The 25380-nt window shown below is 39.5% G+C and overlaps 1 protein-coding gene across 2 annotated transcripts in view; it reads right to left on the reverse strand.

The window, feature by feature from the left end:
- Positions 1-7141: 7141 nt before the first annotated feature.
- The window catches only part of LRRC1 (leucine rich repeat containing 1), a 70610-nt gene continuing 52371 nt past the window's right edge, over positions 7142-25380 (reverse strand). For both annotated transcript variants that reach the window (XM_069011423.1, XM_069011424.1), the window contains exons 9-14: positions 23221-23339; positions 22144-22227; positions 12946-13061; positions 11872-12044; positions 10214-10350; positions 7142-8364 (exon numbers count right to left, since the gene is read on the reverse strand). In XM_069011423.1, coding sequence (XP_068867524.1) covers positions 8206-8364; positions 10214-10350; positions 11872-12044; positions 12946-13061; positions 22144-22227; positions 23221-23339 — 788 coding nt within the window. In that variant the 3' untranslated portion in view covers positions 7142-8205. The remainder of the gene's footprint in view (positions 8365-10213; positions 10351-11871; positions 12045-12945; positions 13062-22143; positions 22228-23220; positions 23340-25380) is intronic.

A 25380-nucleotide genomic window follows, 5' to 3' on the forward strand; every position in this document is an offset into this window, starting at 1 on the left:
TATTTCAGAATAGCTAATGTGACATCTCTCAATGTTCAGGGTATTTCAAGAGACAGATTAAATCCTTGTCAACTTCTAAGCTCATTAGGAAGTCATAAAGCAATTTCACTCTAAAAATAAACACGGGTACAGTGAAGCATTCAACTTCTTCCAAGGAAATGTCTCATCCTTGTTTGACCCTGATCCCTAATCCTAAACAACAGCTTCTCAAACTCAGCCTGCCAAATCCTGTAAAACCAGTAAAAGGCTATTCCCTCAATGTAACAGACAGAGATTTCTAATTAAGCTTATGCTGACAATCCCTTCATCATTTTAGGCATACATTGAACTGCAGTGGCAGCCTCCTGTATGCACAAGGAGCAAGGTGATGAACATCAGCAGATTTTACATCCCTATGCCCCCTGCAGTTCAGCTGGGAACACAGAGCTACAGGGCACTCCTGCTCCCTGTCTGCCTTCTCCTATGGCAGGATGCTTTTCCTCATGCTGACATACAGCTGAAAGGAAAATTCAGTACCTGTTTAACCCCTGTAATCCAAGAAATTTTAGTCTTTAATATTTTTAATCTACAGCACTACAAAGTAAAACAGAGACAACAGAACAATTTTGGTGAAGAATTTTCACCAGGACTACACAGTACTGTGGATAGCATTATCTTTATGAAAGTTTCCTAATTTGGTTCTATCAATAGCAGAAGATGGAATGGAACAATCAGAAATGCCTTTTAGTCTATATTTGCACGTACCTGCTCTATGCAAAACACCACAGGAATTATACTTTCACAAAGTAAAATGGAGAAACTGAGCCAATGAATGCTACCTGTGAGTGCAGGCTAATATTACTTTGCAAACAAATCTTAATCCTCAATTGTTTTTTACAGCTTGATCCTTTTTGATGAAAGAAAAAGGAGAGGGGTGGAAATAAGAAGATAGTGAAGTCAGCCCCTCAGTCTGATTTTTTTTACTGGATTTTGTTTTCCCTGCCAAAAATAAAGCCAATTCCTTACTCTGATGTATTAATGAAAATTGCTTTAGATGGGCAACAAGCTTCCATCACCCCTCAGGGTAGTTCAGGTAACAGAAAGTAGATTTGTACTCCAAAAATGAAGCTCTCTCAAAAAACTTGCAGTAACTTATTAGCTCACTCCCATTATATTAAATACTATAGGACCACGCTTTGAGGCAGGAGGCTACTGGCAAATATCCTAATATGAAGAAAAAAATAATCAGTTCTCCCTACAGAATTTTACAGATTATAATTGGTCTTCTTACTACACAGGTAGAGTTTGGAAGTTCTTTCTTATGTTTCATATGTGGGGAAGCTAAGACCCAAAAAGATTAAAAACGTGATTGGTTTCAGTCATTAGTAGCAAACACAAAGTGAGATGCACATAGATTTACATTTGCTTAAAAACAGGTGGAATGAAACAAAGAAGGCAAATTCTGTATTTAGGACTTTAAGCTTCATGGGTATGTGGGTGGTGTAACACTAATGTTTTGTAAATGCAGAAGTGTTTTGAGGGAGAAAATATTTACCAGCCTAGCAGTTATTATGTTCCATGGAAACACATTTTTCTTCTCCCTTCACTGTTAATGATCCTCACTGATTGGTAACAGATTGTTTTGCTTCACTTTTTCACCAGCAAGTCAAGTGAAATTTTTACCTCCTTTCAACACGTTTTTCATCTTTTCAAAGGCAGTCTCTTCATAACACAACTACTGCTCCGTATCATATCCCTGTACGTTAAGAGGACAAATTGTTCTCGTAAAGCACAAGGTGTCTCTTCTGGTTAAGATCTCACTAACAAATGCCTTAGAGAATGCATTTCCTCCAGGAAACAAAGGTGTGCAAATGCTATGTATCACCTGGTAAATTAAAGAGAATCCAAAAGAGCCTAACAATAAAAACCAAGATATGAAAGCCACCCATGTCTCTGAAGTACCATACTGAAATCACACAGGGAAAATGAAGCACCCTGCTTACAGCCACAGCCTGGTCTCCACTGGCAAGTAGAAACCAGTTACCTAGAAGATTACAATGGTCATACACCTGCTACTACAATTCAACTCAAAGCCCCAAACACATATTCCTACCTGGTTTTCTATTTAAAAGATGATTTGCTTAAATAGCACAATTATGGGAAAGAAAATGTTTTTAAAGTTGCATTTCCTAGAACACTTTTGTGCTTCTAAGTATAACTACACATAACACATTCTACTAATCAAAAACTATTTCGGACTCATTCCCTTTTTAATGTACAAAAGACTGTTTCTAAGAAAGCGTTGTGTAATTCACATGAACAAAAGCTGAACAAAATGCTGCTGAAACAAAGGCGTCCTTGAATATACTTTCACTGGAGGAGAGACAACGTAAAAGCTGCCTGAACTGATTATGGAAGCAAGCCTTATACACTTTGCTAGCAGTAAATATATGACTTAATTTCAAACTCAGATATTCAAGTATTAACTATCCAGATAAGATTTTTTTAATTTCCTGAAAATACAACTTTAAAAAATTGCTGTAGGTTATCCTAAAAATACCCACTATGCAAATGCTCTTCAAACTTGTAAGTTTTCTTTCCTTTTGAATGAACAAAAGTCATCAGTTATATTCAAACAAACCTTTTAGTTAGTTAGTTTGGATTTTGTTTTGGTTTTAAGTTGCTTAGTGGAAGTTCATGACGCCATTAACAAACTATAAAAAAATTCACTCATGTTTATAATCATGTCATCATGTAGTGCCCTGTTTAATCTTCCAGAAATACGGGACAATCATATCTCCTATGAGCTACTTCAGGATGATTTAAAGCAGCCTATTTATCTTGGGGTTGAGTAAAACTGGCAAGTTACTGAGAGTGATCATAGAATCAGACTGCTTCCATCATGAGCATATTCCCTTAACTTGCCTGAGTTTGCCTAAGGAGCCAAAGAAGACAGTTTTAGTTGGACACAAAACTAATTAAACGCTTCAAAGTCCTTTCTCTGCATCATACTGGGGGATGCTTACAAACTGAAATCCAAGCTGCTGATGCTTTGGTGGTATTTCCAAGCTCTGTGTGCATCTGTGGATCCTGAGGAAAGTTACTGCAGTCAGCACTGGTCTTCCACAGTGAGAGTTGCTAATATTTGGTGTTTGGCTGTTACCACCAGCTGCACATCAGAGATTTCAACCAAGACAACATTCCCCAGCAACAGAAGAGCACATCAGAGAAACAGTGTCAAAGGTTACTGTACATCAGGTGTCCACTTCCTGGTGTTAATGCCAAGGGAGGTTTGCTAAAACCCTTCTCTGAAACATCACTGAGGAGCCACAGAGTTCTCTCCATGGACAATAGTGCTGCTGCATTTTCAAGAGAGGTCTTCTCCTGGAAAAAGATCAGCTACCTGTTAAGATCTCAGAGTTAATGGACTAATAACAACAATGTTTAGAGGCAAATACCTTGAACAGGTTACAAATTTAAAACCAGACTGCCATGAACCCTTGCTCCTGAAGTCAGCACACAGTCCAGCTACACTTATTGAGCTCCTTCCTCAAAGCCCTCTGCTCTGGCAGAACCCATGACTGACCAGCCCATTGCCACAGGAACTGTGTAAGTGGGAATAAAACAAACACTGTCTCCAACACCCACCAGAAGAGGAGACAAGACGGCTCCTGCAAAGCAGCTCAGAGAGTTATCCTCAAATCAGGCATGTGCTACCCACTTCAAAAAAAAAAAAAAAAAAAAAATCACATTCTTCATTCAGCTAGTGGAATAATGATTACAGTCCTGACTTTATCATAAAAGAGGGAGGCGCTGTTCCTCTGAAAATTTCACAATTGCTTCAGGAGAAAGGGAACACCCAAAACAATTACTGGTAGTCAAGACCAGACAGCTTTTGTCATATTCCCTGACAGCAACCCAAGCACAGAAACAGATTTGTGTGTTTGTCAGAAACTAAAGATGGGAAACACTCTTATCAAGTCAATTGAAAAACTAAAGTAATTTTATTTTCTGGAGTCAAGGCAAAGAATGGTGGTGAATTCTCCACAACAAAAGGTCTAGACACTTCTGATAAAGTGTACTTCTGTCTCAGTGGGAGGCGGACATTTACAGCAAACATGGATAGTATCAACCAATATACCAAAAAATGCCCTTTTAATAAAACTTAATTCCTGGCGTCACTACTCTCTCTTAAAAGCTGAAATTATGAGCTGCAAGTAGTGAAACCTGTTAAGTAGCTAATCAGCAAAAAGCTGCTGACACAGCACTAGTAAAGCACCAGCGCTAGACAAGCAGCAGGCCAAGAAGGACACAAACAAGTCACTTGCTGGAAAGAACAGCATCGTGCGAGTTTCCAGTACATGCTTTCCTACAATACGCTGATTATCAAAAATATGGCACTTAAGCCAGAAAAATAATCTCAACACCTAAATTACATGGAAGTTGTGGGAAAAGCCTGGAGCAACACACAGAGGATGGAAAAATCCATTGCTACACTAACTACAGTAGCACAGGTGTGCCTTTTTTCTTCCTATTCTTTTAAGGCTAGGAATTGTGACTTTGAATAAAGAGAACTTGCATGCAGTACCTGGCAGGTTAATATTAAATCCACTCCACCAGTACAGTGAGTTGATTTTCCCCAGTTACCTGTTTATAGCTAATAAAACAGCATGCAAATTTTGTAACCTCTTTGCATTAAACCCACCTCTCAAAAGATTTACAAAGTAAAGTAGGAAAAGTTTATAGAGAAAAAATTCATAACCATATTCACTACTCAGGCTCCTCACAGCATCAGCAAGAGAAAAAAAACCAGAGACTGGGAAGATAAGGCTTGTGCTTTCAAGGACAGACATTGCTTCATCAGAACATGTGTCATCAGCTTTTTCCGGCTACAAAACACAGTTAAAACTGCCTGGAATGTTATCAACACTGTTGGGAGAAGTGTACCTCAACCACTCTATAAAATGGCATACACATGGACACTCAAGATCAGAGGGACTTCTGAGGTCTAAGCTGATGGAGGTTTGATCAAGTGGAATGACATGCAAGTTGCTCTGAACCAGCATTAGGAGAGAGAGGGTAGCCACTTGTCTCTGCACAGCGAGTATCCAAGCATCTTGTCAGCCCTGAAAAGCAACACTTCATCTGCTATTATTCCATACCACCAGCAGCTGTTCCCATACCTCAAGGTGTGTAGCCTGGAAATTACACTTACTGCCAGACTCAAACACTACACTACCTTGTATACACTGTTCAACTACCTGCAGCAGAGCAGAATCTCAAACTGCCTCACCAAAAAGTATAAACAAAAGACATTAACGAGATACAGTGCTACGCAGCGTTAGTGTAGAAGACTGAAAAACACAACTCCTTTATCTCTCCCCAGACACTGACTGAAAAAACATAATAAAAATCCAGACTTCCACTACACAAGTTAACAAAGTGAAGACAGATGGCAGTGAAAAGCAAGGAACGCCAACATTCCTCGGGGGATAGTAGCTGGTTGGTCTGATGAAGGACCAGCTCCTCTAACCTCTCATTAAGCAATTGTTGGATTCTAGTCTGAGCTCAATTTATTTTCTTTTACAATCGAGTGGAGGCAAACACTTTCAATATGCATTTCATACCACCCATCTTTGGCTGAGATGACCACAAGAAATGATACCAGCCACCCTTGGGTGCAGGAATGTGAAACCATCCCAAATGAAGGCAACCAGCCTGGATCACCCACTTATTTATGTGTAGTCAGAGAAACCACAACAAATATTCCTTCCACTATTAAAAATTTTTTAAAAATCACCAAGGTAAAAAATATTGACTGCTGACCAGTTACTTTGCGCCAAAGTGGATGCAGCAAGTAGTGTTTGTCTTGTGGTGAGTCTGTGGGCTGCAGCAGTCTCCATGAGCCTGCTGAATGTACAAAAAGGAACTGCCGAGCGACACAGAGCATATCACAGCACTGTGACAAGATTTACATCATGTTCTGACTGCAGCAGGAGGGAGTAGGTGCACAAGGGCAGTTAATTATTTTCATCTGGTGGCATGTCAGGCAAGGCCCAAGTCCAGGCTTTACACATTCATCTTGTTGATGGAGCAGACACTAAAAACTAAACAAACCACAGCCTCCAAATGAAAAATTGGCCTCCCAGAGACTTGCTGCCTTTGGCTCTTTTAGAACTGTCTTTTTTAGGAAATTTTTTTTTCATCTCAAATGGGTTTGTTGCGGCTTACTTGGACTCTGGGTACAGGGTTTCCTGTATATTTAAACTTTTGTTGTGCCAATTCCAGTAAGTACTTTACAAAGAAAATTCTACCCAAGGTTGGAGTGAGCTGTACCAAAATCTGATTTTCTTTTTGGTTTTATTTTAATAGCAGCTTACCAAGAATAACCAGGAGAACTCTCCCCTGGGAAGAATGAAACAGCACTACCACTGAACTGACCTAACACCTACAAACCTCCAGCACCCTCCTGCAAAGAAACCATGTCTTGAAGCTTAAATGAGGAATCTTTGGGATGAGAAATGAAAACTAATGCATTGTAGCAGGTTAGATTTGAATACTTGCAGATGGCTTGAAACACCTACTTGCTCAGTTATCAAAAAGAGAGCAGTGCCTTTTGTAAAAGCTTCAAATGAAAATTCAAAGAGTTAAACTAAAAAACTATCACATATTGCAGGTATTAATTTGAACACAAGTTATTATGACTTCCCCGATCTCCTCCTTTCCCATCTTCTCCCAGATATCCTCATACAACCAACATTTACTGGAAAAAACATTCAGTAAAAGAAAGGGCATCATTAGCCACACAAAACTTCAGGTCTTTCATTTTGTTGAAATTTGGGTTCATTGCATTATCTAACACTAAATATATGACATTTTTGCTCTGCACCTCAAGTCCCTCACTGAACCAGTCAGTGGTCTTTGTTAGCTCATGGCATGTACAGAACCCAGAGACGACAACATCAGTCTTTATCAGGCTTTTGCAAAATTGTTATTTACTGAATTCAATTCAGTTAATACTTACCTTTATAAACAAACCAGATCCCACAGATTTAATAAGACCTTGAAAGCAGCATTGGACAACTGAAGTGCAACACAGTAACAGTGACAGCATTAATTCATAGATACTTTAATTGCTGGTTTAATGATACATCACATCTACTGAAGCTTTTAAAGATGTTTTTATTATGGTTTTATAAATTTTTATAAAACCACCAAAGCACTTTAAAGAATCATGCTTTCTTGTGTAATACATAAAACTAATTTCATACTGTGCTTCTGAAAGTCTATCATGCTGTTTTCCAAGTTATCTTACAGATGGCACATTTAAAAAAAAAAAACAATGGAAGCATGAATTTCTAGTGACTGCAATGCAACAAGGCATCCAAACCAAGATGTTTCATTACAACTAAGTTAAAGTGTGAGTGCATTATGTAATGAACATTAGCAGTTTGGTCATTTAATCTTAATTCTGTTTACAACAAAACTAACATTTGTGCTTCACAACCTAAGATCCCATAATATAAACATAAGTTCTCTGCTGTAAAATTCCCAACAAATTACTGTCCAGAAAGAAAAACATATCTAAAGCAAGAGACCAAATCTACTCACTTTCCTCGAGAATTGCTATATTTAAGACTAATATAACATACCAGACACAATAAGGCACAATGGGTGGTACAAACAAATGAATACAGTTGTCCATGAAACTCGTTCTCTTCCACAAATACTAAAATATGTACCGCTCAAGATAAATTTTCTCTTAAAAATGAAATACATCATCTTGTTATGAAAGTCCTATACAAAAATTTAAAATTTACACCATCTGAGCTGCCAAAAAATAAAAAAATGTACCGATTTCCCACAAAACTATATTTCTCACCAGCACATCCAGCCACTGGGAGGAAGGTATCCCAGCACTCTGGAAAAGGAAAGCATTATTTCCCCCGTGTTTAAGACAAAAATATTGTATTCTGCATACAGTAGTGTATTAAACTTAAAAAAGCCTAGGACTATTAAAATTACAATATTGATTTGGAAATTATTGGTTTACTGCCTGGATGAAATAAGGCACTTTCTTCCAGCTGGCCGCACTTTTCATGTGAATGGAGACGATGAATCAGGTTCTGGTTAAAAACAAAAAGGGGCTCAGTGAGGTCCCAGAAGACGACAGGAACATTTAAACAGCAGGGGAAGACACAGGAGGTAAAACCTGGAGATGAAACTCTACACAGAAGTGGTCACTCTGTCAATGGCATTATTGACCTCGTTTTTGTTTGAATCCAGTCCTTTAGCAGCATTCATATCATTCCGTAAATTCTCCACTGTCTTTTTCATGTTCTTTAATTCTCCAGGGTGTGGAGTGGCTCGCCTTAGAAGCGTTCTCTAAAAATAAACAGCGCAATAAGTGGTTTTGCCTTTGTCTCTCTGCAAAAACAATATACACTTTCAAGGCTTCAGCATTCAAATACCAAATATTAAGTATCAATTTTTTTCCTTTCCCCCCCCCCCTTTTCCTTTTCAAAGTACGATGCTCTGTGATGAACATCACTTTAAAAGCTACTTGTTTATGAAGACAGGGAAGGAGGTTTTAAGAAGTCTCTAAAAGCAAATTTTGTCCTCTTTTGGACTACTAATCTGAAAGCCGCTCAAGTGAACTACAATTACAAGTTATGAAGTGAAGATTCTTTCATAACTATACTTGGGGATTTTTTTTCTCCCCAAAAGCATGCAAGTGATTTAAGATCACACTTCAAACATAAAACATCCATCTGATTTTGAAAGACTCTCACAAGATCTCTTTACAGTTTTAGATGGTGTTTGTGTGGAGCTCCATTTGCCTTTCAGCCCCACCACGTAGTCTGGTTCTCTAGTCAGTTGAGAACAAGCATCTTGAGAGGGAGTATTTCTCTCCCACCTTAGACACAAGAATGTCTATCATTGTGCTGAAACCTTTACAAGGAAAAAAAAAATTTTACAACACCTCCAATTAGCATCCAGGCTGGAGACCAACAGAACCCCACAAATACAATATACATATAATACAGGTATACATGCACTTACATTTTAGTGGCATGCATGTAAACTGTGCAGAGTACAGCAGAACTGATGACCCATAAGTGGGTGCTTTGGTCAAGACTGCTTCGGAAATCTGCCCTTCCCTCTCCTCAAAGATCATAAACTTTTTTCCTCTAGAAAGGCTCTTGCCTCAAATCAGGCTGTAATACCAAGACTGAAAGCCGTTATCTTCAACGCCTGAGCCCTCACCTACTGCATGGACATTCTCAGGTTGGCACAGCTGTTAAGCAGCATCATTCTGAACTCCCTATCAGTCTGTGAACCATGCCTGTTAAGAGATATTTTGTTTCTGCTGCTTTGGAGTAAGCAACTACCTTACTTGTTCATTTCCATGCTAAAGTAAGAGTTTTTACAGTCACTTTTTAAACTAAAACAATCCAGACAGTGCCCTGAAGTATCTCAAGCTGAAAGCTAATGAGGACCACCAGCAACTTTTTAGAGCATCAGAGAAGCACATTAAAAATGTGACTGAAGCAGTCTTAATCTTTACAAAGAGTTTTAATTGTTAATAAAAGCTAGGAGAGCTACAGATCATGTTGTGTTTTGATCTTCAGGACATGCAGAGCCCAACTTAATGGAGAGGTCTTATAAGTACAGTGACAGATGTTCCCACATCCTCTGTTTAAGTGGGAAACTAATGAGCAACATTCCTGCTGTTTATGGACACTATGGTTGTTTCAATGCAAATGGTGGAGTTAAAAAAAAAAAAGAAAAGAATGAGAGAGAGCAAGAAAGAGACTGGAAAAAGAAATTAGAAAGACAAACAATAGCAAGCTTAATGGAGACACATGCCAGAGTGCTGGAATCCTAAATTAGACCCTATATACTTTCAGGCAGTAAAACTTTACAGATGCACAGAAAGATCCTATCTTCTTTCTGGAAAGAAAACATCCTGAGCAGACAGAGGAAATCAAAGCAAAACAGAAGACTGCCCTGCATCAGAATATAGAAGTTATATTCAAAGCAGAAAAAACAAAGGCATTTAAAGTCGACATAAAAAGCTGCAGCAGCCAACATGAACAGTTTCTTCTCCAAATGTACACACAAAGCATGCAGTCCAAGCTGAAACATTTACAGCAAGAATGCTCAGAGACTTTTTATACTTTTGCATTAATGTCACAGTGTCTGGAGGTATGCAAAGGCTTGGAAAACATACCATTTCATTTTCCTCTTCATCTTTTTCATCTTCTAAGAAGCGAATTGCACTGACTCTATTCACTGCCCGCTCATTCCATGTTTCATCTGACATTTCATTTACCAAACTCTCCAATGCACCACATCGTGGTAGGTTATCTGTTAAAACAGGAAAATGTAACTCAAGACTCACAACAACGTGCATGTGAAGTCACACAATCAACATGCTATATTGTTCATAATTGCAATAACTGAAAAATCACTTATTCAAGACTTACAAGTGGCTATTTCTTCAGCAGTAGTTTTTGGAAGAAAACAGAACTAGAATTAGCTTTCTTTTATCAAGTACATACACTAAATAGTTTCTGTATAAATTAAGTATTTTTGTATTTGAACTGACTATATAATTTAACAGACGTGCCACTATACCTGCTTTTCTTGTGGAATATGGCTGCTACCTGACATTAGCCAGTTCCCTAAATGGCATTCCATAACATAGGATCATTGTTTTTACTAACCTCATCCTTTCAGTATTGCTAGGCATACACATCCAACAATCTGAACTCCAAGCCTTCTACCCTTGAAGCCAAGAGATTCATCTGGAGAGGAGGAAATCTAATTTCTAGTAGTACAGCCTTTAGAGGAAGTCAAGTCAACCTCACCATTCTTAAACTAGCCTTATCTTCTCGAATTGCAAAGGGGTTAATTCATTTATTTAATTCTTAATTATTCTTAAAATCCAGAAGCTGAAAACAGAGACATTCCAGAGACATTCCTACAACTCCTACTGCTTTAATGGTTTCTATTTGCTCAGCCATATACAATTGAAACACTGGAATGAAGTCTGGGTACCTACAATACAAATACCCACATCTGAACTTTTCTCTTCAGGCCCCTTTGTACTCAGTGGAGAAGAATCCACAGAATTTTCTTTTAAAAGTCCATTCTTGGATGGGATAAATTACTCTCCAGTCATTACAGCAGAGATTTAAATATTAGCTCACATGAATCCCCTTGAATGCTCACACACAGGTTTAAAAGCTTGAGGACAAAAAATATTCAGAAGTTACTGGAGCAGCCACACAGCCAACAAAAGAGTTTATGGTTCCACCTGACCCAGAGGCAAGTTTCAGCATGAAAGGGAAAAGCAACTTATACTGCAATTCTACACTTGTTAATAAATATAATAAAGTTACTGCACAGCACCTTTGCTTGAAAGAAAATTATTTTGCTACAAAGTAAAAAGTCTACTATTTACTATTAGCTATGCAATTTATTTTGCTGGTGAAGAGACTGCAGTTGGAAAGCCATCATTTAACCATATATATATATATATATTTAAGATGTATAATCAATGTATACAAATATGGACACCACTACTTAGCCCACTGGCAAGCCTCAGAATAGTGATATGAGTAACTCTTTTTCTTACAGATCTGTATTTTATTTATTGTAGCTGCTGTCACTGTATTTTCAGTAACACTCAGTGCCAAGTTTTCAAGTCTTCTGAAGACTAGTAGGATAACAGAAAAATCTAAGTTTAATGTTGAAAATTCAACCATAACTTTGCTACTTTGCTCACTAGAGATTATGCATGCTTTACAAAACTTTATGGGACAACTCAGTAAACAAAGAAGTAATACTTCTATACATAATGAAAAGCTGACTCTAGGCACTTACCTTGGCAACCAGGCTCAGAAGGCATTTGAGGAAGTAATACACATGTTAAAATCTTTTCTCCTGTTTCAGGGTCTGTGTCAGTCTGAAATGTCAGCAGAGGTTGGGACTGGTTATCAGACAACCACAAAGCCTTCAGCTTTAAGGTAGTCAGTGAAATGGGAAGATACGTCAGCCTAGTTCAAAAAAGCAAAGTAAAAATGTCAGGACAATCTCTAGGAGACTCCATAGATGGTCGTGAAGGCAACTCAAGCATACATCGCCGAGTTGGAACAAACAGGATTGAACTGAATGCCTCTAATACAAGGCATTGCAGCAGTCACCAATTCCAACTACTCCATTCTTTAAAAAAAAAAAAATCTGCAGCTGAACTTTATACCATAATCCTCTGAAGCTGTGAACAACAGGTAAAACTACACTGAGCTTCCTCTACTGCAGTAAAGTGCCCTGGAAGGCAGACAGCTGCTTCCCGCCAGGAGCCTTACATGTAAACAGTGGCTAGAACAGAAATATGCAAGTGCCTGTGAGACAATTATATTGCATAGATGAGATGCCCTTTGCTATTCTTCCATTTTGTTTTGGTTTTTTTTTCATTTAACTTCCTACTAACTGAACTAATTTGCTGGTTTATGCTTTGATCCACTTGTTTTGCATGTTGATATTTGAAGCACTAAGAGTCACGAGAAGCTGCAAGGTCAAAGTGGCTTTCCTTGTTACTCACACTGTATGACGAAGGTAAGACAATATTAGTGCCACTTGACATTATGGCTTGGTAGCTTCACCTGAAGCTCTATCCATTGCCTATATTCTCAGAAATATACAAATCCACAGGGTTGTTTTTTTAAATCCAATCTCTTCTTCAGGGTCAAAGTAATCCAAAAATCACACTCATGACAACACACAATTCATGCTACTTTTGGCCCAGGGGGATGACTACTTTGACAATTTCAACAGTAACACTAACATGAATGTCATAACTGGTTTTTTATTACTCAGTTCTTAGACATACTATCTTTTGCTATCAGAAAGAATTAAGTAAATACAGCAAAAGAACATGAAAATACAAAAATCTCTTGCCTGTTTCCAGCAACATCCAGGACATGAAGTTCAGTGGCCTGTGAAATTTCAGAGGGAATTCGAGATAATCTGTTGTCACGTACAGAAAAGACGTTAAGACTGCAGCAGCCCCCAACCTACATTTGAGAAGGGGGGGGGGGAAAAAAAAGCAAGTCTGGTTTTGTTGCAGTACCATAGCATAACAAAAGCATGCAGTACGGGTCACAGAGTGTGTCACAGCACATTCAAGTTACAATGCCTGCCAGACACTTCCCCCAGAGGTACAGACTGCAAACAAGTGTTAGTTTAGAAGAAGTCTGACCTGAAGCAAGTCTGTTGGGGCAGTCTCTGGAACATCTGTATCTGCAAATAATGGATATCTTTACATATAGGTCACACTCACACTAGCTACCTTTCAGAGCCTTCCACACCCAGAAGAAACCAGTAACCACACAGAAGCTACTCTGTGCCCAACATTCACAGAACACCCTACAGTCAACTTTTTCTAGCTCTATGTTTTACATGTTAATTCTTTCTTTCCTCATGGCAACTTTATATCCAGGCAAGCGCAATGGGGCTTGAAGCAAGGCAAAATGCTAAATACACCAATCAACTCCCAAAATTTATTGAGTCCACAAAGATTAATGAAAAGTTCACTAGAAGCAGAAGACCTGGTAAAATCTTTGATGCCCCAATTCATTAGAAGCACCCAATTTCAACATGATTCCCACATGAACTGGCCTTCTTTAATCTATTTTAATCTAATATTCTCTATCAATTTACCCAAATATAAGCACTTGCATTCTCAAGCTAATTAGTTTTTTGGGCGCAAAAGATGGGATTTTTCAGTTTTACCTTTAAAAATCTACATTTTGCACCAAAAGTAGCTGTTTTCAGAAAAATAAACCCTCCACATTTGATTAAAAAACCCTCATTCCAACTTTATGTTCCAGAGGGAACTACTTTAAACAGGAAGATTATCAGTTCTAGGAACTCAAAAGCTGCCTCAAGTAACTCTTTGTTCCTATTAACAAAGGAAACTCACCTTTGTTTGCTCATCATACAGAGTTTCAGAAAGCCCTGTTGTTTGTTTGCCAGTTCCAAAACTCACCATAAGGGGAAAAACATTTCTCTTCTTTTACTCCAAGTATTAGAGGCAAAATATCCCAATGCCATTTGAAGCTTTCAAGTTAAGTGGACTTAGAATCTAACTATAGAGTTAGATTCCAAACTAAACACAGTGGAACACCTCCATTCAAAAATTAGAGGACTTCTATAGTGACGTACATCTAAGAAGGTTCTCCCCTCACACTATAGCAAATATGTAACTATACCTTGGCCAGAAGTCCCCAAAACTAAGCTAAAATTATTGTATTCTTGTTAACTGTCAGTTGTGCCTTTGCAAAACCTAACCCAAGACTGAAATTATAGACAAATAGCACAAAAGATTTTAACTAGTCAAAGTAAAAATAGTGTTGATTTAGCCTACACTATTTACTAAGCAAAAAGCCACTTTTAAAGGATGCAACTGTGACTTACAAAATAAAACAAAGAAATGGAGCATTTTTATCCCACTCACCTTCCTTTGTATCATAAATGCTTTTTAACAGAAGAAAACAGCAATCAGCTGCTCAAGGCTTCTCATTCACAAGCTATTTACAGCATAAAGTTAAAGCACTACATTCTTGACAAAAGAGAATCTGTGATATTTCCCTTAAATCACTGCACTCCTAAGATACAGCTATTTCACAAGATTATCAGCTTTCCCAGCCCTGTGTGTACCACAGAAGCATGAACCTTGAAAGCCATTTTAGCTTGTGAATCAAAGCCCTTAGAAACCAGCACTCAAATAGTAAGCAAACATTTCTTAGTGCAAGAACTCTGCTATTCACTTTAAAGAGTGTACAAATTCTTAAATAATGTGCCTTCACACATTCACAGAACACAGTGTGACATTAAGAAAATATATATACACAGTAAGTGTCTAATTGGTGTTTCTAACATGAGTAGCTCTGAAAAGCAAGAAATACAATTAGGGAATGTTGATGAGCTGGCAAGTGATGCCCTCAGTGTGCACAAAGTGTTCCCTTTTCATGAATGAAGTTTGCATTACTCAGTCTTGGAGCATGGAGATCCAAACAGGTTAGCCAAACAAACAAAGTAAAGCCATGCAGCCCTGATGAGACCAAAACTTCTATACTTTTGACAATGGAAAAATGCAGCAGTGGAATCAGGACAGCCTGAGTCATCATGCACTTAAAGCAGTTTAATGACAGGTAACAGTAGAACCACGGACTGAAGAATACTTACAGGGTTATCATTTTACCTGACCCATAACTTTCCAAGCGGCTAACAATTAAGAAAATACAAGAGATGTTCAATTTATTTTTCTTTATCCATACTGGACAAGAGCATGCCAACAAATGGAGACAGAATATACATTCTTCTACTGCCAAAGAGGGTTGTAATGCCTAAATCATTTAAACTTCAGTTAATTTAACTTTGCTCTCTATCAGTCAACAGGCTGCTGTTCAAAGTTTGTTTCATTCAAAGGTAGTGAAGACCTTTAATTTTAGCAGGGTAGTAGGGTAGCTAAAAATGAGATACTGAATTTTTTTAATGAAACTGTTTTTAGAAAATGCAGACAGCATTTAACAAGAAGCATCGAGTGAGATATCACAAAGGAAAAAAAGACAAGCTGACAGTTAAAAATCAACTAAAATCTTTGTAATTTCAAACAAAGATGGCACCCATCCAGCAGTACAGAAAGACATCAGGTCCAATGTTTGAAAACCTAAACAAGAAGCAGTACCACGGAGGCAAAGTGCACACGCTACATGGCATGCGGAAAGGAAAACACTGTTGTGGCCGCCATGAAGTAACACGGTATCAGAACGTCGCTGGTTTGGCTCAGGGTTGTTAAGTGAGGAAGAGCCATGCTTTCCAAGGGTCACATGCTCACAACAAACTGTGCCAAACCACCGCATACGCAGCAAGGACACAGCTGAGGCCACAAGCCCATTCACCAGTTAAGCACACACTTCATTGCCAGCACAGACTTCACTTAATGGGGACAAGCATGTGCTTAGTTCTAGGCACGTGAGTAACTGCTCCAAGGACTGGAGGCTTAAAGAAGTCCTCACGTTCTTCTGTAGTGAGCAGGACATCAGGAAAAGATCTCACATGAGTTGTGCATGCCTAAGTCATACTCATGAGACTTAGTTCATTTTAGCAACTTTAGTTTAAGGGTTACTGACTTGTCACATCACACCAACTCCAAAGAACAGTAAGCCTAGGTAAAAACCAAAGGGAAAACCACAAAACAAAACTCACATGTCGTCAGGCAGTAAATGGTCATTTCTATGAAGTGCTAATCTTAAGATCATTGATACTACAAAGATAGAACAAAACTGCATTCAGATGGGTTTGATTGAGAGGTGAGCGTCACTAGGAGGTATCTGGGTTCCACACAAATCTTTAACCCTTTAAACCCTTTAATGGGTGATCTTACTGCTCTTTTCTTCTATCTCAGTCTGAGGCTCATCTTCCTAACAGCTTCCTCATTATGGAGAAGCAGCAAGGCTGGGACACACATAGACAGGATTGGTTGCTAAACTCCCCCCCTATGTTGTCATCATGACCAGCATTTAGCATTTCACTCTCCTGCTTTTTTGCCATTCATATACCCACTACTAGTCCACCTTAAACAGTCCTCCAGAACTCAAGTCTTAACACATTGCTTCTCTGCTGGTGTTTCTGATGACTCTCAAGTAGATACCAGCACCTGTTTACTACTCAAAAGGTATGAATCAATTCTTCTCTCCTTTAGCAGTTAGCACCTTTCACACAGCTATAAGCAATGCAAAAAAATTACATTATGACAAATACTGTAATGATTAGTCTTCACTTGTCGTGTGACTAGCTAGAAGTCCAGTGATGCATCTCTTTTATTCAACTCTCAAAAGAGCTGTCAGCATCAAAAACTCTCACAAATGTAAACAAGTCTAATAAATATAGTGGCAATTTAAACACAGTTCCTCTTGTGTTGTAAAATCTTTTCCAGCATTATATCCAAAATTTTATTTTGGTTCAAAGAAAATAAAGTCAGAATTTTCCTTGGTTCCACATAGAATATATTAATTCTTTAACTGCAAGCACAGGGTACATTTAGGGGTGGAAAAAACTGCCCAATTCACTATCATTAACTATTATTCTGTTGTTATTATTAACTTTAAATTGGCTAGGAAAATCTTCAGTAAACTCACTTCAACACCTCCTGCACCACTGGTGAACAGTAGGAGAGGAGCTCACCAAGACAGCTTCTTAGCCCTCTGACTCAAGTGTTCCTGCACTTTTTCTCAGTGTCTTTTTTTCCTTTGGGACACACATACTTCTACACAAATGAGGGAAGGGACAGGATATCAAAAGTTAAAATCAGAAAAAACAAAGTGGTCCCAACTTGTTTTAAAAAATTAAAATTTAAAAACCATAGTTATTGCAAAAAAACAAAAAAAACAAAAAAAAACCCCAAAAAAACAACCAACCTTATAGTTTTACCTAATGGAGTAATAATTCTCACAATATATTTCAGAGCCAGGAAGGATTACCATTACCATTACATTACCAGATCTCTGCAGATTGTAAAGACTCATTAACAAAAGCATATAAACTGGAGAACACTACAAAGAGGTTATTTATGCAAGTGCCAAAATCAACACACCAGTTTCATCAGCGTTCCTGTGCCAGGGTGGGATTTCAATACCAAAGAGTCACCAGGCAGGTCTTTCAAGTTTAAGGGGAAAAACATTTGTAACTATGAACAGGTTTAGACATTCTCAGTTCTTGCTGAAGTCTGTTTCACCACTTCAGTCAGAGAGACACTAAGCTGCAAAATGAGATACTGAAGATGAAATCTGTGACTCAAGCCTTGGTCATACATTTAGTTCTTCCACATTTTACCTTTATCAGCACACAATAAAGAAGAACCTTTGAACCAGGAAACCTTGAAGGTGTATTTACATACAAACTCCTCAACAATCCCAAGTCAAGAAATTTTACACCAAAAGATAAGGAACAGTTTTACAAATGTGCCTCGCAATACATCTTGCAACGTAATAGTTTAACACAGTGACTCAAAATCCAACTGTTAACAAAACACAACCAAATCAACATCCTTCTACTCCCTTCCCCAAAAAACACACACTACCACAGAAAAGCTAGAACTCAGAGATTATCTCACCAGGCTACATTAAAGCAGGCACATAATTTCCACTGTCCTATCTATAAAAGTGGTCTTTGCTACTAGAATAATTCTGGATGAAATGACAGCAACACCAAGCAGGTACAGTATTGGGTACAAGTACTCTTTTCTCTAGCTGAATTCCACTTTTTTTCTACACACACGACTGTGTCTTTGTCCCTCTCCAACAGAAACCAGTAACAGCCTGTCCCATATCCATGTTTTATAGGGCCGAAGACCACATGCACACAGCTGCTCTAGCACTCTGTAAGGCAGAGAAAGAATGGAAGAGGTAAGAAAAACACGTAAAGGAAAAGAGGGAAACATACTGAGGAAAAATATCTGCACTGCATACTCTACTTCTGCAAGGGGAGAACCAGTGTACAAATACCAACTTTGATGTGCAAATGTCCACGACCCCAGTCTTTGCCATACCGTCTCAGGAGACATCTTAAGCAACACACAGCAGGCAGGGTTGTTGAAAATTACTTCTGACAGAAGCTTGTGCCTGGCTTTAAATCTTAGTTAATCAGTTTAAGATGAAAATAAACAGAAAACACAGTATACTTTCTCACTGTCAAGCAGAGCCTTCCAACAGACAGTAAAAGGGTGACACATTTTCCTGTCTTCCCTAAGTGCACTACCAATGTATTTTGTATTTTTTTTCCAAGTCAGTAACAATGAGAACAAAAATGGAAATTGAACATTTCACCGAAGACACCAAATTGTTTCTCCCTGCCATCCAAAGGGAAACTCAGAATTGGAATCTTTGCCATTATCAGCCCCCTAAAGCTGCTCCTGTTGATGCTTTGCATAACAGCAAACAGTACTTGTTGTACCTGTGCACTCAGTTATGTGGAACATTTTTCTTTTAGAAACATGAAATGTGACTCTTCACTTAATTCCTCTGAATTTTAAGCAGAAAATGTATGCTATGAAATCTTCATGTTTGGTTTAAAGCAAAATGCTGCTGGTTAAGTAAAATACTACACCAAGAAAATCCAGCTCCAAGAACAGATGGAACATGAGCAGAGAGCAGCAGATTCCTTTGTTTTTGAAACTACCATTTCAGCACTGTAAGAAGGCACTCTAAAAACATTCAAGGAAAAATGTTTTACTGCACAGCTGTAGCCCAAGGAATTCAAACTGAAACTTGAAAAACTGAAACAGAAAAGTCTTGTTAGCTAGGAAGTAGGTTCTGCAACACAAGCATATTAACAGTATTTTTGAGGCACACCACTGCCATCAGTTGTTTATGCTTTCTATTTGTAACATTACCATCTTGGAATTCAAATGCACTTATCAAAGGTGAGATGACCCTGCAGTTAGAAAAGGGCTGACTTCCTTTAAAATTAAATAACAAAAAATTAAATATCCACAGAGCAAAACATAAAATCTTACATTACATGTAATTTCAAAGCACTTGTTCTGATGAGACAGACACATTGGTGTGAACACCTTTTAAGGAAAAATAAAAATTCTATTTCAAAGTCATTGATAGGGAGCCAAAGAGCTCTGCTTCCTCTGTTTCCCTGCCAAGCTCCCTTGAGAACCACCCTCTCTCATTTGTATTTCCTGGACTTCCACAACTCCCCAGCTCACCTCATTCCAGACACTACCTTCCATTTTCTCATTATTCACCTTCTCCAAACACAGGCTCAGCCCTGACTTCATTCCACTTCTGTGCAGGGGTCCCCCTCCCTCCCTCTCTCTCATGTGCACTGAAGTTCTCTAGACACACTCTCATTCTTCACTTCACCCTTGGATATCCCCTTCACCAACTGAGCAACACATTCCACCTCTGAAAAATGTTGCTGGTTCCAAGTCTTCAGTATCTTGCTCAGTATTAATCCCTCCTGTTTTCAACTGAGCTCTTGACCCCACTATACCCCCAAACAGACATGGTCCATATTCCCCCTGCTTTACCTGCTTCTGCAGCTGAGCCTTCTCCTCTCACCTGCTCCTGTCCCTGCTTCTTCCAAGCCACATTGATTGCCCTTATGCACCACCTCCAATACCACGTATTCCATTAACTGAGAAAAGTGCTTATACACTACATAAGATATTAATGTCCAACCTGGAAATAAAGTGTACCAGTAAAACCTTCCATGCTAAACTCAGAACAATTCTGCTCAAAGGTGCAGTAGACATAAAACTGCATAAATCTCAAGTACAGGTATTTTACCATACCTGTGTTATGTATTACCTTAAAGGCCTTTGTAAAGACATGGGAAGTCTTCTGCTGAATGAGCACAAGATGAGAAAGATATTAAACCATTAGAGAGCATCCAAAAGAGGGCAACAAAGATGGTGAAGGGCCTTGAGGGGAAGCTGTATGAGGAGTGGCTGAGGTCACTTGGTCTGTTCAGCCTGGAGGAAACAGAGGGGAGACCTAATTGCAGTTACAGCTTCCCTGTGAGGGGAAGCACAGGGGCAGACACTGATGTCTTCTCTGTGGTGACCAGTGACAGGACCTGAGGGATTGGCCTGAATCTGTGTCAGGGGAGGTTTAGGTTGGATATCAGGAAAAGGTTCTTCACCCAGAGGGTGGCTGGGCCCTGGAACAGGGTCCCCAGGGAAGTGGTCACAGCACCAAGCCTGACAGAGTACCAGAAGTGTTTGGACAATGCTCTCAAGGCATATGGTGTGACTCTTCGGGCTGTCCTGTGCAGGGCCAGGAGTTGAACTTCATGATCTTGATGGGTTTCCTCCAACTCAGCATATTGTAAGATGAAAACTGCCATCCCATACCAACCCAGATAGTTTTCCCAGGGTCTTGCCTCTTGCTAGCAATCATGCAACCTGTCTGGGTAAGACCTGTAACAATTCTCTGTTCAAAACCAGAAGCACCACGCACAGAAGACACTGTTCTGCTAGAAAAGCTGCAGTACTAACATATCTCCTCCCTCACCTTCCCCCAATTTAGGGACTGGCCTGTGGCAGCTCAGACCAGGACACTGACTGCTGCTGCCAGTGCCACAGCACTGCAGCTGCCCCTGCTTGATCCCTCTTCTTCAGCTCTTCCCCATCTCCTTGCCACTTTCCTTTCTTCTCATACCTCCTTCTTGAGCTGTCCAAGCTCCATAAGGAAGCAAGTCAGAGCTGATACTCCTCTCAATTTCCATCCATTGGCTGTCACCCAAGTACATAACCCTCCTGCTCCTTAGGTGACTGAAAGTGGAGAATAATAGCTACAAGCTCACAGCCACACACTAGATAGGAAAATTAAGAGGGAGAATTACTTGGACAAAAATCACAGAGAAAAAGTAGTACAAACAGAACCAACTCATAGTCCCATGCTACAGTCATAGGATGCTGCTTTCCCAACTTTTTTTCCACAATTTACGCCTCAACTAAACTTGTAAAGCCTTCAATAAGATTTAGTTCCACAACACAAACTCTAGCCTCATTTCATTCTACATACTGTTACAACAGACAAGAAGTCCTAGTGCTCATTGCTGCAAAATCTGAGGTATCGGTCACGTCAGGTCCTTATATTTAAGGGCAAAAGTAGTCCAGAGATCTCCAAAACCAAAAAGACTGTCAAGACAGTCACTGAGCCACTTTTCAGAGTATGAAACTTTCCCTTTGATATTGGTCACAGCAGTGAGGTGAGGAAGAGTGTGGCAGTAGTTTCATACTACATTCAGAAGAGACATACTGGTGTTGCATGCACCCTACCAGAACTCCAAGTCTTCAAATAGTGCAGGATCTGACGTCTACACTGGGAATTAGCAGTTAAAAACTCATTAGATCCCAGTTAGTAACACGCTAATCAGAACCAAGCCTTTTTGTTCAACTACAAAGACATTTTGTACTTCCAAGCCACCAAATCACCACAGTTCAGATCTAGCAGACAAGTTTCTGGTTTTCATCAGTTTGGAAAGAATACCCATGGGACCAAAGTTGCCTGCTACTTCTTGTAGGCATCTGAAATCAAGAGTTTTCTGTTTCTACAATCTCATCTGCACAGAACTTACCTCTTTGGGCAAAGATGTTAATTTGTTTCTATCAGCATTCAAATTGTTCAGCTTCTTTAGTTTTCCAATGCTCTTCGGCAACGACTGCGCCAACAAAAAATAATACACAAACAGAATTTGTAAATACACAGAGTCAGGGTAAACCACTTAACTCGCTTGTATAATTTATTAATAGTCTGATCCACTTTCAAAATTGAAATGTAGTTAATCCTCATTACTGCCAGACCTTCCAGAAGATCCAAAGGTTTATATTGCAGAACAAGTTGTCCAGGAATGTCAGTTTCTAACACAAATTCACTCATTAATTATCTCTGCACCATGACAATAGACACACAACAGCTGTGTACAGAATGCATGTATGTATGATGTGTGTATTATCTAACTTTACACTCCTAAAATTGCTTCTTGGTCAGCTGTCTCCTAACTGAGGTGCTATAAACTGACTGTTGGAGAGGCATCTTTTCAACAGTCTTAAGCTTCTAACTCAACCAAGCACAAGAAATGCTCAAACCTAGTTTATTTAAGGACAGCTACTCTCCAAGTGTCAGTGTCACATGAAGTTTCAAAATAATGGAAGAAAACACCTAATAGAAGGAGTTCTGAGATTTTATTTTCATTGACCACATATCGTTATTTAACACCTGGCTAGAGCAGATCAGCAGAGCAAGTAGTACAAGCTCTTCAGAGCTCAGGCCTTCTATTCAGTCCCAGCAAGACTGAATCCAGATCCAGACAATGCACAGCAAAAAACTGGCAATAATGCAATACAACACAAACCCCTGCATAAAAAACCACAACAAAGTAAGTGATACCTGCACTCCACGGGCTCCAATTCTCTCACTGGTCATGAAAGACTCAGAAGTGAATATGTAACTGCTTAAGCATTTGAAGGGTGGATTGCTACTACACAGAACTTGATCTCCAGCATTCATTTAACAGGTAAGAAATAAGATGCATTTAAAGAAAATGCACTACTTAGCAGTAGCAAGGGTGAGTAACCTAATGAGCTAAGTGATTCAGCACTTAACAGCAGGTCTTATTACCACCTGCCATTTGAGCAGCCATGACCATGCTTACCTGCAGCTGGTTTTCTGTGAGAACTAGTTCAGTAAGGCTTTCACAGTCTCCAATTGAATCAGTTAGTTGAATCAGTTTGTTCTGATCAACCTTCAAAATGGAGAGCCTCCGCAATTTTCCTGGACAGAAAGAACAACATGGATTTTTAGTCTAGTATCCTCCAATACCTTCAATTCCATTAATTTTTACTGCTGCAAAACATCTAGAAATCCTCTAAAACAACGAAAATTTTTTTTAGGTGAAATAAAAGAACTCAAGCACTGCTTCACTTAGTGCTTGCACTATTTTTGCAAGTTTTAATATGACTGAATTAATATTCAATATTCATATCCAATCTTTAAGCATATTAAACTGCAATAAAGTTACAATCTGAATTATATCCCATGTAAATATCAAGGATGTGTCTACCCAAACACCTATAAACAAGTGAAAATTATCTGTTTGCTCCTCAATTATACAATGTTTATTAATAAAGAAGTGTTCAGAAGATCACCTACACCTAATCAGACACAGTGAGAACATCTTGCACTGAAATGATAGCCCAAACCCAAACAGGATCAAGGTCTCTTTGTCCTAACAGAGAACCTAGTTAGTCAGACATGAAACCCAAGTTTATTCTTTAGATGAGAAGTCAAACTTCTTTGAAGGTGACCTTCTCAGGAAGAACAAAACACTATTTCAGCGCAGAAAACTCTCTTTGTTCTACTCCTTTGTATAAGAATGGTCTTTGGTGCAAAAGCTGACTCAGGCAGAGCCCAAGATAGAGAATTCAGGAGACAACACTAGGTGCTGACACCTCCCTGCCAGCCCTGTGCTTTCCAAAACAGCTGTAATACTCTGGAGTATCAAATTCACTTATGATGCTAAATCATGAAGAGATGTCAGACACACAAAAAGACAGCAACCTAAACAAAAACCTGAGGTTTAGCACGGAGAGGTGCGGAGCTCTGCACCCGGACAGAGTAAACCTGTGCACCAGCACAGGCTGGGAAGCGACAGCTATAAAAAGAGCCCTGCTGAAAAGGACATGGATACCATGCTGAGCACCAGGTTGAATACTAAAGAGCAGTGAGCTCTCATCAGAAACAAACACCAACTAGACTACATTAGGAGAACTACAGCCAGCAGATCAACAGAAGTTGCTATATCCTATCTATGTGCAATTAGTGAAACCACACCTTCAAAATCATTCTCAGTTTCATGTGATGTCCTGTCTTACCCCTCAACTCCCCTGTTCAAGTGATGGGGGTCCAGTAGGAAGCTACCAAGATGGCCAGGGCACATATGAGCTGAGGCTGAAGGAGCTGACTTTGTTGACTCCCACCAAGAGACAGCCAAGGAAGCATCTAGAAACTGCCCAGGACCACTGGCAGGGCAGTTGCAGACATGACAGAGCCAAACTCCTCTCTGCAGTGGCAGGTGAGGCAGTAATGGCTGCAAACTGCAGCGTGCGAGATCCCAGCTGCTCATCAGAAGCAGCTTCCTCAGTGGGAGGTGGTGCAGCACTGGCACAGGCTGCCTGGGGGTGCTGGAGCTCCATCAGAGCTCGGGAGACTGGGCGAGACATGGCCACAGCTGACCTGACCCACTGGCACTGGTGAGAGCCCTGTTTCAAGAGCTCTACAGATCCACCAATCCACCAAGAATTCAGTGATCAGCTGGGCAACTCCCAGGAGCTTCCACAGAGACCAGCAAGGTTCACTTCTGCCAACAAGCTCTGTCTAGCCAGGTGCATGGGCTGCCGACTTTCGGAAGCTACAGCTCCATTTCTGATGTACAACAACTGTACTGGCCAGCACAGGTCATCAGAGAGGGCTGCTACAACTCTCTGTCAAACAAACAGGCAGCTGTAGGACCCACAGCTGTCACCCCACTCCCCCAAGTCTAACTCCTAGAGAAACTTTTCTTAGCCTTATATAGAATATATACAAAGGGGGAAGGTCTGACCACTCTTTTCCAAATGTTAAATGTGGTTAAACCACATTCACAAGTCCTCCTTCCCCTACACCTTTATTTTGTTTTTTGGTGGGGGGGGGGAGGTGGGAGGGAATCCTCTAAAAGAGAGGGTGTACTCTTACAAATGGAAATTTCCAGAAAAACAGCTGATGAGTAGAGAAAAAAATGCTTGTTTGACTACTTGTCACAACTACTGCACAGGTA

Source organism: Aphelocoma coerulescens, chromosome 3 (assembly GCF_041296385.1).
Source record: "Aphelocoma coerulescens isolate FSJ_1873_10779 chromosome 3, UR_Acoe_1.0, whole genome shotgun sequence".
NCBI lineage: Eukaryota > Metazoa > Chordata > Aves > Passeriformes > Corvidae > Aphelocoma > Aphelocoma coerulescens.